Raw genomic sequence first — 17,220 nt, 5'->3', positions numbered from 1 at the left:
TGTAATTTACAATGCAGGTGAATAATTGCCACAAATTGGAATTAGTCAAAACAAATCATGTAGTTTAACTGATCGTACATTATTTAGTTTCTTTTCATATAATATTAAATGCGATGTGAATCTACTTATAAGTGTTTTATTCCATTTGAAGCCCGAAAGGGGGAAAACTGTCACAAAACAATAATTTCAACGACTGCATAACTAGTTCTTTTTAAGAACGTCATTTCCCACAATCCCTTGTTCACAGGCATGTCGTGTTTGCTGCTGTGATTGGATACTACAGCCCAATAATTTGTGAATCCACCCCCTTCTCAGCCAATAGAGGTTCTGTTGCTATCACCTCTTATATTTTTAGCAAGCTGTCAGCGCCATTAAGAACTACAAATATCCCTCCGCCTTTTACGCTATCCTCCACTTGGTCAACTAATACATTCTAGTATTAAAATAAAACATTCATATTATTTCTTGTCTTGGTTACTTTTTAGACATTATCATCAAAAATACTGAATCATGTTAATACCATTTTTTATTATAGTACAACCTTTTGTTATTATATAATGTTGATGTGTCAAATGTGTTATTGATTTGGAAAAATGTATTAAAGTACTTCTTTATAGAAGAAAAATATACACTAAACATTCTGAAAATAAAGTGTGCATGATAATTGAAGGAAAGTAGTGCCTAGCGTCATGGGGGTGTGGGCGAGTCACACTGTATAAATACGCCGGCTTGTCACACAGTAAAGTTTCCCTGGCTCATCCACTCAACTGTTAGCTAGAGGTTGGACACGCTATTAAAAAGAATAAAAATGACGAGGTGAGGTATTCCTCCAAGTTTTTTTCATGGACTTGACAGTTTGAAATCCGAAGAAGCCAAGACGTATTCAAAGCAGGTCGAAGTCAAGCATAAGTAGGTAGGTGTTTGCATCGGAAAGGCACATTTTAGCCTAATATTCTCCTGCATTTGCTTGTCTACAACATGATTTTAGTGATCTGTCTTTCTTGCAAAACAGCGTCGGACGTGTTCTCTCTGTTTATGTTTGCTTCCCCTTTCAAAGGATGCAGCTGTCATCATGTAGTGATGTCTAACGGGCTTGTTTACGCTTTATTCCTTGATGCACATTCAATCTAACATCGTTTCAAGTCATTAATGTGTAGTGATTCTGGTTTCGGCACCAGTCCGTCAACCCAGCTTCCCTTCTGCTCCACTGTCTTTTTGACATTTTGGCTCTATAGTCCCTGTGTCCCACCACCTTTCAGGCCCATATGGTACGAACAACAGCATGAGCGTGCTCATTTATTTATAGATAATTGTATGGCAGCACATTAATTCAAACGGGCATCTGAATTGGACAGCCACAGCATTATGGGTTCCAATCTAACGAGATACATGAGCTGTATTGAGAATTCTACCTTTACTAAGATAACAACACTCCGTTTTGACACCATCATGAAATGTATAGATTTAACAAGATATTCTAACTTGATTGCCTCGTTGAGTTACAGTCTGAATATTAGAAAAGGCTTTTTATTTAAAAAAATGGGGGGGAAAAAATCATACTCTTGATTCACGCTAACACGCAATCTAATTTCCAAATAAAGATTTTTTTAAATATTTATTTTCCCTAACGAACAATTGCTGCCATTTTACTTTACTTGGACTTGCGCTGCTCTGTGGTTACCAATGATTCTGCTCCGTGGTTAGCTTAGTTGGCCAGGGCAAGTTGGCTCCGATCCCCTGGCCGGTGTGGCGCGCTGGCTGTCATTCATCAGCTCCCAGGAGGAGCAATCGCATGAATGTACTCCCTGGTAGTATTTGTAAGCATTTCTATAAAATGAAATCTACCCCATGAAGAACCATTGCAAGTTTATTTAAAGCAGATTCCACCGTACTGTATCTACCACTGCAAACTACTTACCACAATAATAAGAACGAAAACTGAGCATTTGATGTTTTGCATTGGATTGTCTTCATTAGAATGGGGCTTTCCTTTTGTTTCTTTCTCTCTTTGGAATCACCTTGGAAAAGAGCACTTAAAAAAAAAAAGACGAGCAGTCATGCTGCAGAGATTTTACAGCTCAGTGGCACATGTTCGCAGCGCCATGTAAACAAAAATAGCGTTATACAGCACATCCTGGGTGCTGGTGCTCGGCCTGCGGCATTAGCCCAGTGAAATCCTTTAAAGGAGGAATACAGACTATCTGCTGCATCTATATAGTCAATTTTAGACGTGCAGTAATTGCTCTGCTTTAAGGATTAACTAATTAAGTCTGAAGACGCTGCAAAATATGTCTATTTATAGCCCACTGCCAACCAACCCTCCCAACCCCCACCATATCCTCTCAATGTCACCTTTTCCATGTCAAACTTCAAACGTAAATCATCTTAAACTCCCAAATCCTTGCATCCGGCCTGTGCCGCTTTATCTGTGGCAACATTGGAATTGTCTTTTAATCAGAGGCGTCTTTCAAAGATGAAGAATCCCCATCTGGCAGGGAAGTTGATGTGAGGGACTTGTTTTCGTGCATGGGGGCGGGGACGGGCGAGGGCCATCGCGTGCACCGCACGGTGGGAAACGGGTCTTCCGTGTTATTGACGAAAGCGGTCTTCCATTTTGCAGTTCTTCCTCGTACATGCGTCTCGGGATGCCGCCTTTTTCATTTTTTTATCTGACCTCGACTCATCGTGATCGTGGATGGACTGAGAAGCATTAAAGCGGGAGGAGCTCCATGGGATCAGATTCAGATTATAAAGGATTTATGAAGCCCACAACACATCTGTTTCATCCATCAGTACATCCTGTGCTCTTACAAAAGCAAAATATGAAAGTGTATTCCACTGTTTAAATTTCACATGCTCGTCTTGTCTCCCACTGTTTTTTTTCCTCTTTTTATTGGCTCTCCAATTACATTTTATTTGAATCATGCTATGTCTGAGAGGACAGGCAGTTCATGTGATTTTTGTAGCGACAATTCAATGATATTAACAGCTCGAGATAACAAAATGCAGTGTTTTTTTTTCAACTTTTATTGAGCCAAGCAACATATTTTACATGAGAAAACTCACATGGCACACCACAAAGCATACGCAGGACTTGTTCTGTTCTATGAATGCCAACAGGATGCTTCTGCATTTAATTGTTCAGCCTGTCGCTGCATGTCGCTGACATAGATAGATAGATAGATAGATGAACAAAAATACGCTTGTCGTTAATAATCATTTCTGGACCAGTTGCGTGGCACACCAGATGATCTCTCACGGCACAGTAGTTGGGAAGTCCTGGCAGGATGGATACAAGTTTAAAAATCGCAGATAATAAAAGGATTCTGCCACTGTCACTAGGGCCGATATTAAGCATTTTTAAGCATAACTATGACAAAATGTACTAAAATGCAAATAAATATAAGACATTCAGAAAACTCATCGAAAGACGCGTTGATATGTAATATTCTACACTCGTCACGAGGTGTCAGTAATGTTATATTAGCCACCTCAAGAAGTCCCGGACGTAAAAAAAAAAGACAACAACAACGAAAAAAAAAACGGGTGGGAAACAAAAGGAACATAAACAAGGAACTCTCCCAATGCTAACATGTGAGTCTATATTATGTCTTATTTTCTCTTATGCCTACTATATTGGGTAATATGAGTGTAAAGGTCACTATAGGGGTGTTATTTCATGTCTAGAGGGCTCTAATGGTGTTAAAAAACATATTTAGAAGGTTGTGAATAGTTTCTCTGTTTAACTATGAGAATATTCTATGATTAAATAGCTTTACTTCTCGGGTCTGGAACCAATTGAGGGATGACTGTGTACAAATATAAATACAACATAAATAAGTAGTGCAGCATCAGTGATGTTGATGAAAATGGTTCCAAATGGCTGTGTAAAAATGGTAACAATATGATATGATGGGGCTGTTTTTGTTACAAATCTTGCTTCAGCCCTCAAATGATCATCTGATCTTTGCGAAATACCAACTTTCGTTCTACCTTCATCTGTACAGAGCTGAAATCCCTGGCCGCTCTTCTTGAGACATCCACAAGCACCCTGCTGTCCCTGCCATCAAGGTGCCTTTTAACATGGTGACAATAAAACCACACACTGCACAGTGAGCCAGAGGAGAGTCGCGGACATTACACGTCGCATCACCATCATCTGAAAGGATCCCAGCGCAGCGCCAGCCTGGTGCAGTCATGCATCTAGAGGTGAAGGTTGCCCTCAACTTCATCGTGTCCTATTTGTACAATAAGCTACCTCGGCGTCGAGCTGACCTTTTCGGAGAGGAACTTGAGAGGATTCTGGTGTCTCGCTTTGAGGGTCACTGGTACCCAGAGGACCCTCTTCGAGGTTCTGCGTTCCGCTGCCTTCACTTGGGAGCCCCCAGGGACCCTGTTGTGGAGCTGGCCGCCAAGAGAAGCGGACTGGACACAGATGAAGTGCGTGCAAACGTCCCTGCAGAGCTCAGCGTGTGGATCGACCCCTTTGAGGTGTCCTACCAGATTGGAGAGAAGGGGGCGGTGAAGGTGCTGTACCTGGACGGCCCACCAGGCCTCAGCTGTGATGGTGAGAGGCCTGAGGGGGCAATGAGAGAGGTTAAAGGAGAAACAGAGTTGGAGGAAACTAAGAATCTGGGCTTCAATCCAGATGCTCAGGTCTTTATTCCAATTGGAAGCCAGTCATCTCCTTCCCTCATGCCGTCGCTCTCCAGTTCTCCCACACCGCCGTCTGCCCAGCCTTGCCCCGGGCTCTTCAGCTACCCCACCTCCAGCTCACCCGCCGACCCCGCCGACCACTCCTCCAACACATCCACCCCTTCTCCTCCCACCGGCGGGCTGCCCTACCTCGCCGTTCAGCAGCCCACCTCCTCCCTACCGGCCGCCCGTCCTCAACCCATCACTTTCACGACAGCCGCTTTCGCAGCCACCAAATTCGGTTCCACCAAGATGAAGAAATGCAGCGTGGCCGGCTCCTCGGCGACCTCCAACGGCGTGGTCGGTGTCCCCGCACAGAGGATTCTCTCCCACTCTCCCACCGCCATCTTGGCTCCGGAGCTGCTTAAGCACAAGCCGCTGTCTCTGTCCATGCACTCGCTCGGAGGTCCCCTCCCCAGCCAGCTGTCCCCCAACGCCAAAGAGTTTGTCTACCCAGGATCCCCGGGTCCCCTCTACTTTGATGCTGACCCCCAGCCCATGCAACCTCACACAAGCCCATTCCAGCCCCCCCACACTGTCAACACCCACCCGTCTTTTGACCCTTTTTCAAGCCCTCCTCCATCCCAGAGTGTGGGCATCATGGGCGCCAACGGTGAGATCTCCTACATGGAGAAGCCGCCATTTGTTGAAGGTTTAGGGAGCTACAACCTGCAATATCCCAGCCAGTCCTTCCAGCCTGTTGTGTTGGCCAACTGAGCCTTCATTTGTCAAGGAGCCTGCTATATATTACATTTGTCTAACAAACTAATAGTACTACTAATGCAAGCTAGCACTTGGTTTTTCTAGGAGATTTCTGTCTCTCATTAGCTCCTGATAGGTTTTGTTTTTGTCCAGTGCTCTAGCTCATCACATTTTCTGGGCCAAGTTCCTCTTCTGCTTTTATCATTGCCAAGCTCATTGTTATTCATTGGACGACAAGTAATAATGGACCCTGGCTGTGGTAAAGCTGCAGTTTGCACAGCACTGTCACGCAGTGGGGAAAAAAAAAAAGGAGCCAGCCAAGTGCTGCACTTTGCTCTGCAATCTGTTCCTACAGGGGGTGGGCTCTGCTGTCTGGGCGTGCGCGTGTTGTGATGCTGGGATTTTGTTGCGGCTCAATCTGGAAAGTGACATCACAGGAGCGAATATTGAAAGCAGCTGGAACGCATCCACGGCGTGTTTGGCGACAAAGTAAGAATGTAATTCATCTGTCGGCGGGCAAGGTCGCAGAAACCTGAAGCTTTGCATCTTAAGTAGACGGCGCTCACGTGCGGATACCTGCAGTCATGTGCACACAGGGGATGCAAGTTTTGACAAACACACATTTCCCATTGTCGGTGTTGGTGTGTGTGAAGGTGAACAGGCACAGGAAGGGGATGGGGGGGGGGTTGTATCCAGCTGTTAAGCAGAAGAGATTTTGATAAATGGCTCGGTGTGACTTTGGGGATGTAGGAGTGCTTCTCCTCAGCTAGCAAGGCAGCAAAAGGGGTTGGCATCCAGTGTGTGTTGACTCTGAGAGCGACATTTTTAAAACCCACAACACGTTGCCGGTGAGCTTAAATGGTATTGAAGCGAAGGGCTGACATTATTCCTCCGTGCAGAGAGAGAGAGAGAGAGAGAGAGAGAGAGAGCAGAAAATGGTGAAGCTCGTTCTCGTCTCCGAGTCGTCAAGTGGACATAGATGAATGTTTGTTTTTGACGGCAGGCTTCTGTTGCTATTTGAAGCGTCTTTTTTCAGGTGTGACGTGTTTATGATTGGTCACTTCTCCAAAGGGCACGCCCAAATGTCCATTTAGCACTTTATCGCTTTAGAATTTAACGTCCACGACCATCTACTTCGGTTGCAAACATACTGTCATGAAACGTATTGATGGCGTGGAAATTGACTCAGTTATGTCCATTGAATGTTTTCTAGATATGTATCCATGTGTTTTTGTACCTGAAGACACTTAACTGATGCTTACACTGGTATTTGGTCACCCCACCCCCACCCCCACCCCCGACACCTCTTTGTAAAATGTTAGGATTGTGAGGAAAATACGGATTGTTTTTCTTCTGTGATAAAATATATTTTTGTTTTTGCAAACCATGTTAAAAAGAAAAAAAATGTAAATAGAAAGTTCTTACGTTCAGATTCTTGGTTTAGTTTCTTACATGCCGAAGTTATTTTTTCAGAAACGAACATGAATATATGCAAACCGAGACAAAAAAAAATAAAGATGTGCAGAGTCACGAATTGAATGTGTATTGTACCTTGTACTGTACGTTAAGTCTAACCAGATGGGTAGTTGCAGAATGTTTACATGAGGTGGATATCCTGTCACTGTTTCAATCTGAAAACACTAAATCTCCACTTACGTTCATGTCGGTGCATTATCGGTCTGATAGATTAAAAAAAATAATAATTGACAACACCAGTCAGCTCTTTATTACCTCTTTTCCAGTCTTCATGATATAGCCATAAAACGTTCTTACAGTTCCCTCGACCTCAGTCCAGCGAAAAGACCCTGAAGGGGTTTTCTACATCTCATCTCCCTGAATAGACCCACAGTATTCATGTCTCTACGGGAAGATGTCTGACGGAAGGTTGTACTGTTGGTCGATCCTGGTTGCGATGGCCTGCACAAGCCTGACTGGGAGGGGGGGGAACCTGCATATTTTATTGTGCTTGAAAGAAGCGGCTGCAGCGTGCACATGCTCCAAATAACACGTTTCAAATGTGCACGTGCAGGCCATCCTCCCAATCGGGGTGGAAGAGAAACTAGAATTTTGTATTCTGATGTCCTTTTGCTTATATCCACTGTTTTATTTTGCACTTTGGAATATTTCATTGTTATAAAAGAAGTTTATTTTCTATGTGAAATGGAACATTTAAAAGATATACAAATAGTTCTTTCCTTTTCTGCCTGTATTTTTTATTATGTTTCCTATTTTGTATCTGATCTGTACACCCTATAGATGTGTAATGAGTCTTTCACGACTGAAATGCAATGACCTGTTTTCTCGGAACGGGGCGTTACTACAGCAGTTTCTTATTGTATCCGATTTCTTTTTTAAGTTTGTAATAAAAAGACCAGTAAAGCATGGAAAATAAGCTGCGTGTCTCGCCCTGTTTATTGCAGAACAATGCACCATAGCAACCTCCATGTCTAAAAAGTAGATCGCGTGTCTGAAATGCTCCAGTGATGCGTCCAAATATGGCAGTAAACAAACTCTGGTGATGTTTGATCAATTATTCAAAGATAAAATTCCCGGCTGGTGAGGAGCCAGATTGCTCACCACCCACCTCAGCCGATATTACCTCACATTTCATCATGCAGCACAACACCCAATCTGTTGTGTAGCGCTTTGGCCTGCTCCCAGCCTGTCTATAGTAACGTGTAGTGACATTAACATGCATGGCCGGCCTCCTCCTTGGCTCTCCTCTTCCTCCATCTCCATCCATCCATCTTCTTTGCCCCGCCTCAGCATTTCCTCTCCCATCCATCCCCAAGCCCCTCCTTTTCAGGAGCCTCCATCCTTTGTCCTTGTCCTCCCTTCGGATTCTCAGAGCCCCTCCCTTGCATCCTCACTTTCGTTTCTGGATACACACAATCTTCTTTGAAGCTGCTGCTGTTACGCAACACTGCTCCCCTGTGTGTGGATGTGATCATTACGCAACAGCTCCTACTCTTCTGGAATACTGATGAGCAGCAGCTCTGATGCCAGGAGGGAACAGTCGAGAGAGAGAGAGAGAGAGAGAGAGAGAGGGGGGAAGGCGTGCAGCATCCAAACAAAAACACCTTGCGTGTATGTGCGTGCACACGTGCAGCACACACCCACCTCTGCGAGCTGCTTGATGACAAGTCAAGGTCAAACGCTTGCCTTTATATCTTGATTTATTTGATATGCATGATACACCATACAGTAAGAACTATGGCACTGCAGTGTCATGTCATGTATCCATACATGATCGGGACAATACAAAAAACACCCAACAAAAAAATCATATTTATAGAAAAGGAGAAAAGCAAAACACCAAAAAAAAATAAAATAAAACAGTAAAAACCTATTGAAATATTTTCTCTTATTATAGAGTTGGAGCTACTATAAAGTGATGCCAAGCAAAATGAATAACCATTTCAGACCCAATTTTACCTTCAAATGTACACATTAGCGCCACCAACAGGTAAAGGAAACAACAAAAACATCACACTGGAGATGCTGCTATATGGAATTTGTGCTTGACATAGTAAGTTTTACACAGAGAGAAGCGTATATCTTGTTATACATGCAAAACAAATGTGCTTAGCGTAAAATCAGACGACTGTATGAAGAGATCTTGCACGTACTGCCTATAGGTGGCGCCAGTGCTGCACACTTTGAAGGTGGCAACACATCACACATGCAAGACTACTTCTCATTAGTCTGGTATGTCAAATTTAATATTAGTGAGTGCGTCTGTTGTCTTTAAGCACAAAATAAAATGCTACATCCTGTCCGACTCCAACTAAATGATCTCGCTTGGCTCGTCGTCAGATTGAATTTTTAAAAAGCGGGAGTCCTGACGTATAAAGAGTCCAATGCAGTGCATATTTTGTTTGAATGTCAATGCAAAAAAAAGAAAAAAAAGACAAGTGTCTGTAGTACACCCTCACAAACGACCAAGAGAACACTTAAGCACCAACTGATCCAGTGTATCTAGATATAGATCCATAGAAAATAATCCACACAGTGATCGGAAAGATGCAAATTTTCCGCTGACATTTGCCCCAATGTTAAATCAAGCAGGCTGCACTCAGATAGGTGGCGCTATTAAGCGAGTCATAACATCTTAACACAGATGCTCCGCGTCAGCACGCCCATCAGAAGCATGCCTGCTCTTGGGTGATGCTTTACAGACATACAGTAAGTACACTTGGTGTAGAAGAGTCGAGACATCCATAGAAGACAAAGTACACTGGGTTTCATGCATTAGGATCAAAACTGGAAGCACAAATGACTTTGGGGCGTTAGAAAGAGAATCATTGCAATTTTACACACAATATCATCGAAGTAAAACAAGCAATATACAACCGAGTATTATTGCCACATTTATCGTCTCTTGATGGTGAGCACAAAGCGCTCAGTCTGCTGAAGACGCTGGAGTACTGTAACAGTCTCTAATGCAGTTACTAATTAAAACAGGTACCCAGTTTGGCGAGTCTTGAAAAAAAAGAATTAGGATTTTGCCACAAGGACCTATACGCTGCGTACTAAACCCGGTCCGGCTAAACTCTTAATCATTCAAACCAACGAGTGTTGGATGAGGTAAATGAGAGTGTACCCTGCCCTTTTATGTGTTACACACATCTATATATTGAACGGAGAACAATAAACTCTTAGAGCTATATAAATCTGGTTTTAAAAACACAGTTTACCCATTGGAGTCCCTGCTTTGTCATTGGGTTCATTTTTCCCCTCAATAAATCTCTGACATATTCTTGTACATGACAATGGACAGATGTGTTATTACCATCAGAATAAATACAGCACTCATCGACTATTTGGCAAATATAATGAAGAGTATTGGATTAATAAAGACACAATCAAAGCCCCTGTCTGAGGACACCAGGACCTTGAGACCATCATGTATTTATTTACAGGGTTTAAAAGCAGTCGCCGTTGGGCGCCATCATTACACTACCAATGAACAGTTGGGGGCTTTGGCGCCCTCTACTTGCAGAGTGTAGTAAAATAAACATCCTCACATACGTACCCCTCCGCAAAAGGGAGAGCCTTGGATATCTTCAAACCTTAACCGACATTAAAAAATACTCCTCTTTGTCAAAGTGACTCCAAAGCCATATTTTTCAAATCTTTAGTGAAGCTCGGGAAGCTGATCTGAGGTTGGCACAAGGACTTCATGCACGTTTTCTAAAAGCTACCGTCCCTTCCACAGTGATGTAAAGGTACCAGCCACCACGAGAATCCTTGAAGAAAAAGTGCAACAATGGACCACACACTGGAGATGACTATACATATAGTGTGTGTGTGTGTGTGTGTGTTACTTGAAGGAAGAACTAAACGGACTCTCCGCCGCCGCTCCTTCACCACCTGAGGTCATCGCTTCCCTTCTTTGCCAGCCCAAGTACCTGATATCTACTCCGTCCTTGTCCAGCCTCTATAACCTTCTAGAGAGTTAAAAGGAATTAGACACAAATAAAAGTGCAGCAGCACAAGGGAAGCTAAAGGGAGTGGGCACCATACTAGATACACGACGGATGGCACACATGCTTTGGTCCACGAAAGGAAGTGCTATGCGGTGATTAAAAAAACAAAAAAAGACAAATGTGTAATCAGCTTGCCATATTTCCTGAATTTCTTGAAAGCATCTCGAGACCGACCGTGTTGTCTGTCATGTGTGTCTGCCCGCGGGAGTGTCGTCGCCTTCCTCTCAAGTGAAGGAGCCAGGCGCTCTCCACAGACCTTCCCGTGACCACCGCTCCCAACCTGCCCCCGCCAGTGTGTATCCGCCGCTCCAGTGCCAGGTTCGGACCTGCGCCTGGAGCTCGACACAGTGACTGAAGGTCAGCAAGAGTGCAAATTTTGATTTCCCTTGTGTGTTTTGTGTCTGTGTTGAATTCTGCGGGGGAGGAAGTTTTTGTCGGATTGATACTTGGTGGACTTTACCAGCTCTTTACAGCGGGCCGTACTTGGCCTCGTAGCGGGCCAGGATGTTCTTGCAGCGGCCGCAGTCTTTCCGCAGCTCGGCCACTTGCTGCCGCAGCGCCGCGTTCTCCCGCTCCAGGAAGGAGGCGCGCACCGTGATCTGGTTCTCTTTGAGGCGGCGGGCATCGCGGGAACGTTTGGCGGCCAGGTTATTCTTCTTCCTCCTGGACCAGTATTTGTCGTCCTGAACAATTAAAGAGGGGTGACAGTGACTTTTCTTGTCGGAGTCATCTTGAGCTGCTGTAACATTAATCCAATGGTTGTCACCGTTTTCTACCAAACACATGAATGAGTGAGAGTTACCTTCTGTTCATTGGGAACAAAGACTTTCTTGGCCTTCTTGATCATGGGCTGGGGCTTGAGCTCCTCGTCCGAGAACTTGTGTTTGCGTGGGTTGAACAACTCTCCACCCGGCACGCTGGACAGGACCAGGTCTGTTGGGTCTGGCTGGAAGTTGACATCAACCTCGATGGCGTCCGGGTCAATGGGAGAGGGCGTGTTGCGCTCGACGGTCTTATTACCTGTCAGTGATGAAAAATGGATCTTGAATACACTATGGAAGGTTAAATACACGGTTTGCATGAAAGCTTCACATTTTGCATCGTTTACGACAGTGGTGTCCAAAGTGTGGCCCAGGGGTCACTTGCCCGCAGCCCGCAGCTTTTTTTTTTTTTTTTTTTTTTTTTTAATTGGCCTGTGGCACATTATTAAAACAAAAGCAACAATGGAAAAAACAGCAAAATTAACTCATTCAATACCAAAGACGCATTTATATGTTTTTATAAACCCGAACACCCGATCCCAAAGACATATTGATCCATCTTTTATGTTTTTTTGCGTGAGAGGCAAAAAAGAGGTGAAGACGCAATTGCACACTATTGGATGTCACTTTTAGAGCAGCTTTAAGCCATAAAAACAGCCACAAGGTGGCAGAAGTGCGTTTCTTGAGAGCTGGTCATGTAATAACATACTCGACAGTAAGGAGGAAGTGGAAGAGCAGGGCAGGTTCATGGTGTTATATTTGCAAATAAATTGTTATTTTGAGGTAAAACAACTCTTTTTTGTGTTATGTTGTGGTACAGTTGTTTGGATATTTGAGCTGTCACAAAAGCAATTGCATCAAAAGTGAAAGTTATGCTTGAAATGTATCTTTTCACAAAAAGCTGTTTTTCTCCCTTTTTCTTTTGGGAACTGATAGTTTCGTGAAGCTTACCTATGTTCTACTGCTGATTACTAAAGAACAGAAAAGGGTAAAAACAAGCTTTTTAGTCTAAGCTTTCTTTTGGTAGGTTCCATGTTTATATAGCCATAGAACACAATGTTCTGTGTGCCTTGAAAAATCAGTCACAATCGTCTAAAATGGCTGGTGCTGAAGAGATTGTCTTTTGAAAAATGGCTGGGACTGAATGAGTTAATTATATTAATCAGACAAAACCAACACCCGCAAGTCAATAACTTCATGTTGGTTGTTAAATAAGGTTTAAAAAATGAGATAATGTCAGACATTTATGACACAAACCAAAAAGGTCCATTTTACCCGTCACTGTGTCTGACTTTTTGAAAGTCTCCCCTCTGGCAGGAGTTTTGAATCATGGTCAGTTATGCAGATTAGACGTTCGATATCACCCCTACATTGGACATGGCTTCTTTTTACACTTGTTTGGCCATTACAAATAGTAATGTCGCCTGTGCAAACAAGCAAATCAGTTGATCCCTGAACAAATAGTCGTGCGCACTTTAGGATCCACTCTAATAGTTTCTTTCCTGAAATGATGTAGACCTGATGATGCAATTGTAGTTACCTTAGGTTTGACTGTGACAATAAGACAGAGAAGCTATAAAAACGGTTAGTATTACGTGCTCAAAGGTCACAGCAGGGCTTTATCAGTTTGTCTGCACATGTATGCTATCTATAGATAATGTGCCAGTGTTTAACAGTGCTTTCTAAAATCACACAGCTCATAGTAAAAAATAAAAAAAATAAATTAAAACAGCGAAGAACACCATGTAGTCACAACATATATGAAATGACTAATCAAAATTCCTCACCAGGAGTTGGTTTGTTGACTTCCACTGCTTCCGCTGCTGTGGCCTCCTCAGGCAAAGATTCCTCCTCTTGATCCTCCTCATCCTCATCATCTAACTTGGCAGGCTGTAGCGTGGTGACAGTCACCGCTTCTTCTGGTTCCGGGGTGGCCGTAGAGGCGTCGGGAGCGGGCGGAGGAGATGTAGAGGGTGATGTTCTTGTAGCGACGGCTGTGGCCGTAACCTTGGGGACGCTTTTGCCTTTCCCGACCACCGGGGTCAGCGTCTTCTGCAGTTCCTCTTCCTCCAGGCTCACGGGGATCCCGTTCTCCAGCAAGAACTCATCCAGGTCCATGTACTCCAGGTGGAAGGTCTCTCCATCATAGGGGATGGTCTTCTCCCAGATGGCTGGGGTCAAGGAGGCTGACACGCCCCCACCGCTGCCCCCAGTACCTCCTCTTGAAGCTCCACCAGCACTGCCTGCACCAGCACCGCCCCCCTCCACATCCTCAGCTGAGCCCAGCTTCTCCTTCTCGATCTCTGGATTCAAGACAGGAGAAAATAGGAGTTATAGGAGGTCATTTGATGAAATAACGATTTAGAGTGAATTAAGTGACGGAAAACGGGTAAACCTCAGCGTCTGTCAATGTCATAGTGACAGTGTGGGTGTTTCACTAATACAACACCAGCATCAGGGCACATGACATTGCATTGCATTGCATTGCATTGCACGCGCACGCACACACATTTGGGAACATTAGAGAAACATGGACTACATGAAGCCCACACCAATGCTGCGCCGTGGGGTGTGCCGAACTGCAATTGGAACTTTTTTTTCTTTTCCATTTCGTTATCGCACCGAATAAAAAAACACCAACGCGAATGCCTTACCGTCATCGCCTTCCTCTAGAATGTTAGGAGGCGGGATGTCCATAATCTTCTTAATGACAAACGGGAAAGACTTCTGCTTAGCTGCTGGGTCGACGCTTGTGTTGGGTTGAGGCGCGACCGCCACCGCGGCTTCACCAGGCATTGTTCGCACCAGAGCTCCGGACGAAATATTAGAGAAAGTAAGCCTCTTCCTGCTCCTCGGAGAAAGAATTGACTAAACGCTTATTTGTATCACTTCTACCACGTTTTAAGCGTCCTGTGTAGATACTATCGCACCAAGATGCGGAAACTACATGCCTCTCCTTTGTGTAGCCCGTGCCCGTATAGATCGCTTATTGGATATTCATGAGCAAAAGCACCGCCCATTTAGCTATAGTAGAAGATGATTGGCTGCTTATTCGGTCATGTGAATGCCGCACTGTGTATGGCTGTCTTGACCTCTTCGTTTTCAAGAAGCGTTCAGTCTACATATGTCAAAACAAAGTAATGACCACAAACTGAGCCGCAGGTTATAAAGTCATAAGCAGTCACAGGCAGTCTACAAAACAAAAAGCAAGGAAAAGTACGCTGGTGCTGCACGCCTTCAGGCGAGTTGCGGGGACACTCGTGGCAGAACACGTGCCCCCCGCCTCTACCCGCTCACGTGAAAGTACAAGCTGCGTAGGGGGGCGTGATTTGTGCTTGTTGGGGCGTGGCCTTGTGCCTCCTTTGGCACGTGCGGCCAGAGGCGAGCTGGGCATACTTTGTGCAAGGTGTCACTCTACACAACACAAGGACGTATTTGTATGCATTTTATAAATAATGTATTCTTTAACAACTAATGATTTAATCAAACAGCGGCTGACCTCTCATCTCAAATGAATACCAGACACATTTTTTATGATGCAAATACAAAACTGAAGAAACACATTGCATTTAATTTTTTATGCAGTGAAAACCTGCACTCATCAAAACTCACAAAGCTTAGAGGTTCCTCACGTTTCCCTGCACACGATCTCCTTAAAGTGAGAGTGCTAACTGCGGCGTCGTCTGGCAGAATATTAGATTTAACTGACACTGTGTTATAAATGCACATGGCAACGCCGTAACAACACAAGCATTGTGTGTTTGGGTGTGTTTGTTGTCCACATAGGGAGACTGGTCAAAGTCTTGATAAGCCCTCTTTTTGACAAACTCATTTAAACACCCCCTTTAAACAAACACAGGATTGTTGTATGATTAATCCCTTAAACTGTGCTGCACAAGTGCCGTACAATTTTGAAGCAGTACGCAAATGTATGCAATTTAACGCGTATTTATACTGCTGTTTAAAATACTTCAAATTATTTGTGCAGAATGACCCCTTTTTAGTAAGTAAATCAACGTCACCACCAACAAAATCCACCAATACAACAAACTACAGCCGTTATGTGAACACTGAGTGACTGCTTAAGAAAACAACACGAGTAGTATTAGGATCACGTTTGCCTTATCCAGACATGTCAAATACTGCCCTCTGGCGGCCAAACATAGTCATAAAACAATAATATGTGTAAGTGAATCTAAGCAGTATTAACAAAACAAAAACCGTGATGAAACTTGGTAACAGTTGTAATAAAATAACAAATGTATGCAGTCCTGACAGAACTCAAATGTAGGACAGAAAAGATAGTTTGTTGTACTTTGTACCCAAAACCTGCATTCATTCTCTGAGCCAGCAGGGGGCGTTTCCATCCATCCATCCATTTTCTATGCCGTTTCTCCTCAGTGATTTCCATTGGCAAACTTCAGTTTCACTTTTTTTTAGAAAACATTTAGCCACGCACTGACTGAAATATGACAGTATTGAGTCTACACAAATGACTATATACCATCCCAGTGACGATGAACTATTAAAGTCTGTTAGTAAATTGCCAAGCTTCATATGTTAACACCGTACAACACTACAAAATAATGAGAAATACAGAGAACCACGAGGTCAATGCTAATCTTACTGCATGAAGCTGACATGCAGAGAAAATTAACCACTCTAGAAAATCCAAATGTGATCAGAACATGTTCTACGATTGTTGACTGTCTACATTTTTGTCATCTTAGTTCTTAACTAAGCATTCAGCAAACAACCAAACACAATCAACTTTTCCTTGAAGTATCAGCAAACAACCAAAGACAATTAACTTTTCCTTAAAGTAAACAAGAGACAATTCCTACTTACCACTGTCATCAAAAGCTGGAAAAGAGAATGGATAGTCAGCCAATGATCTGATGAGATCAGGAACTTCACCTCTGTCTCCAAAGATGTGATTATATGTCGACATGTTGCCTGACTGACAGTGTGAGCGTTTGTTTGCTCTCAGCTGAAGACTTTGAAACAACTTTGCAGCAAGTCACGTCACGGGGACGCCTGCATGTGCCCAAACAACTTGTATTCTCACACACTCGGAAAGCCACGCCCCCGAAGTGGTTGACTCGAAGAGCCCCCTGTCAGTGTCGTCACGTGGCCAATCACCAAGTAGAGGGCGGGATCTAAATAGAAGAACAACACGCCTACTCAGACACATGGTTCGCTCGAGCACATTTGACTCCACGCACGGCCGCACGTGGTGAGAGATGGCTGTGTGGGAGGAAGGTGCACATGCGCCTCCTAGCTATCCATGTAAGTACTGCACGATGTGATGATTAGTGGGGGGAAAAAATGAAGCGTGACTTAATAGCGTCAATTTAAAAAGTTGTCGCCATTCAGGACATATTGCTAATATACTCTTATATATCATGAGCTGTTTAAATGAGACATTTATGAAAATAATGCACTTCTTGAGCAGCAAAAACATATATATCAAATTATATTGTATAAAAAATAAAGACAGCTAAATAAAACAATTAGTCTGGCCCTGGGGTCAAGTGTGTTTTCAAGCAAATGTTGCGTCTGTCAAACAAAAT

At 43.7% G+C, this 17,220-nt stretch overlaps 2 protein-coding genes across 4 annotated transcripts; one reads left to right on the top strand and one right to left on the bottom strand.

The window, feature by feature from the left end:
• The first annotated feature begins 736 nt into the window (after positions 1-736).
• On the top strand, positions 737-9,350 carry LOC129171361 (protein Tob2). Of its 2 annotated transcripts, none has more exons than XM_054759942.1 (2): positions 737-909; positions 4,008-9,350. In XM_054759942.1, exon 2 carries the CDS (start codon positions 4,198-4,200, stop codon positions 5,410-5,412), a length of 1,215 nt encoding a protein of 404 aa, XP_054615917.1. In that variant the 5' UTR covers positions 737-909; positions 4,008-4,197; the 3' UTR covers positions 5,413-9,350. The 2 variants fall into 2 exon arrangements, with proteins under 2 accessions (XP_054615917.1, XP_054615916.1); XM_054759941.1 differs by having other exon boundaries at positions 737-913.
• Positions 8,556-16,685, bottom strand: tefb (TEF transcription factor, PAR bZIP family member b). 2 transcript variants are annotated; one of them, XM_054759944.1, is made up of 4 exons: positions 16,496-16,685; positions 13,435-13,950; positions 11,689-11,906; positions 8,556-11,569 (listed from the first exon to the last, which is right to left on the bottom strand). In XM_054759944.1, exons 1-4 carry the CDS (start codon positions 16,596-16,598, stop codon positions 11,354-11,356), a joined length of 1,053 nt encoding a protein of 350 aa, XP_054615919.1. In that variant the 5' UTR covers positions 16,599-16,685; the 3' UTR covers positions 8,556-11,353. The 2 variants fall into 2 exon arrangements, with proteins under 2 accessions (XP_054615919.1, XP_054615918.1); XM_054759943.1 differs by lacking the exon at positions 16,496-16,685 and adding an exon at positions 14,302-14,768.
• Positions 16,686-17,220: the final 535 nt, after the last annotated feature.

This window comes from Dunckerocampus dactyliophorus, chromosome 18 (assembly GCF_027744805.1).
Source record: "Dunckerocampus dactyliophorus isolate RoL2022-P2 chromosome 18, RoL_Ddac_1.1, whole genome shotgun sequence".
NCBI classification, from domain to species: domain Eukaryota; kingdom Metazoa; phylum Chordata; class Actinopteri; order Syngnathiformes; family Syngnathidae; genus Dunckerocampus; species Dunckerocampus dactyliophorus.
This window is presented reverse-complemented; position numbering and strand designations above follow the sequence as displayed.

Coding starts and splice junctions, on each gene's coding strand:
- LOC129171361 (XM_054759942.1), top strand. CDS start 4,198: ATGCATCTAGAGGTGAAGGTTGCCCTCAACTTCATCGTGTCCTATTTG.
- tefb (XM_054759943.1), bottom strand. CDS start 14,443: ATGCCTGGTGAAGCCGCGGTGGCGGTCGCGCCTCAACCCAACACAAGC. Junction 13,951..14,301: donor TCTAGAGGAAGGCGATGACG/GTAAGGCATTCG, acceptor TCTTGAATCCAG/AGATCGAGAAGGAGAAGCTG. Junction 11,570..11,688: donor TTGTTCCCAATGAACAGAAG/GTAACTCTCACT, acceptor TTAATTGTTCAG/GACGACAAATACTGGTCCAG.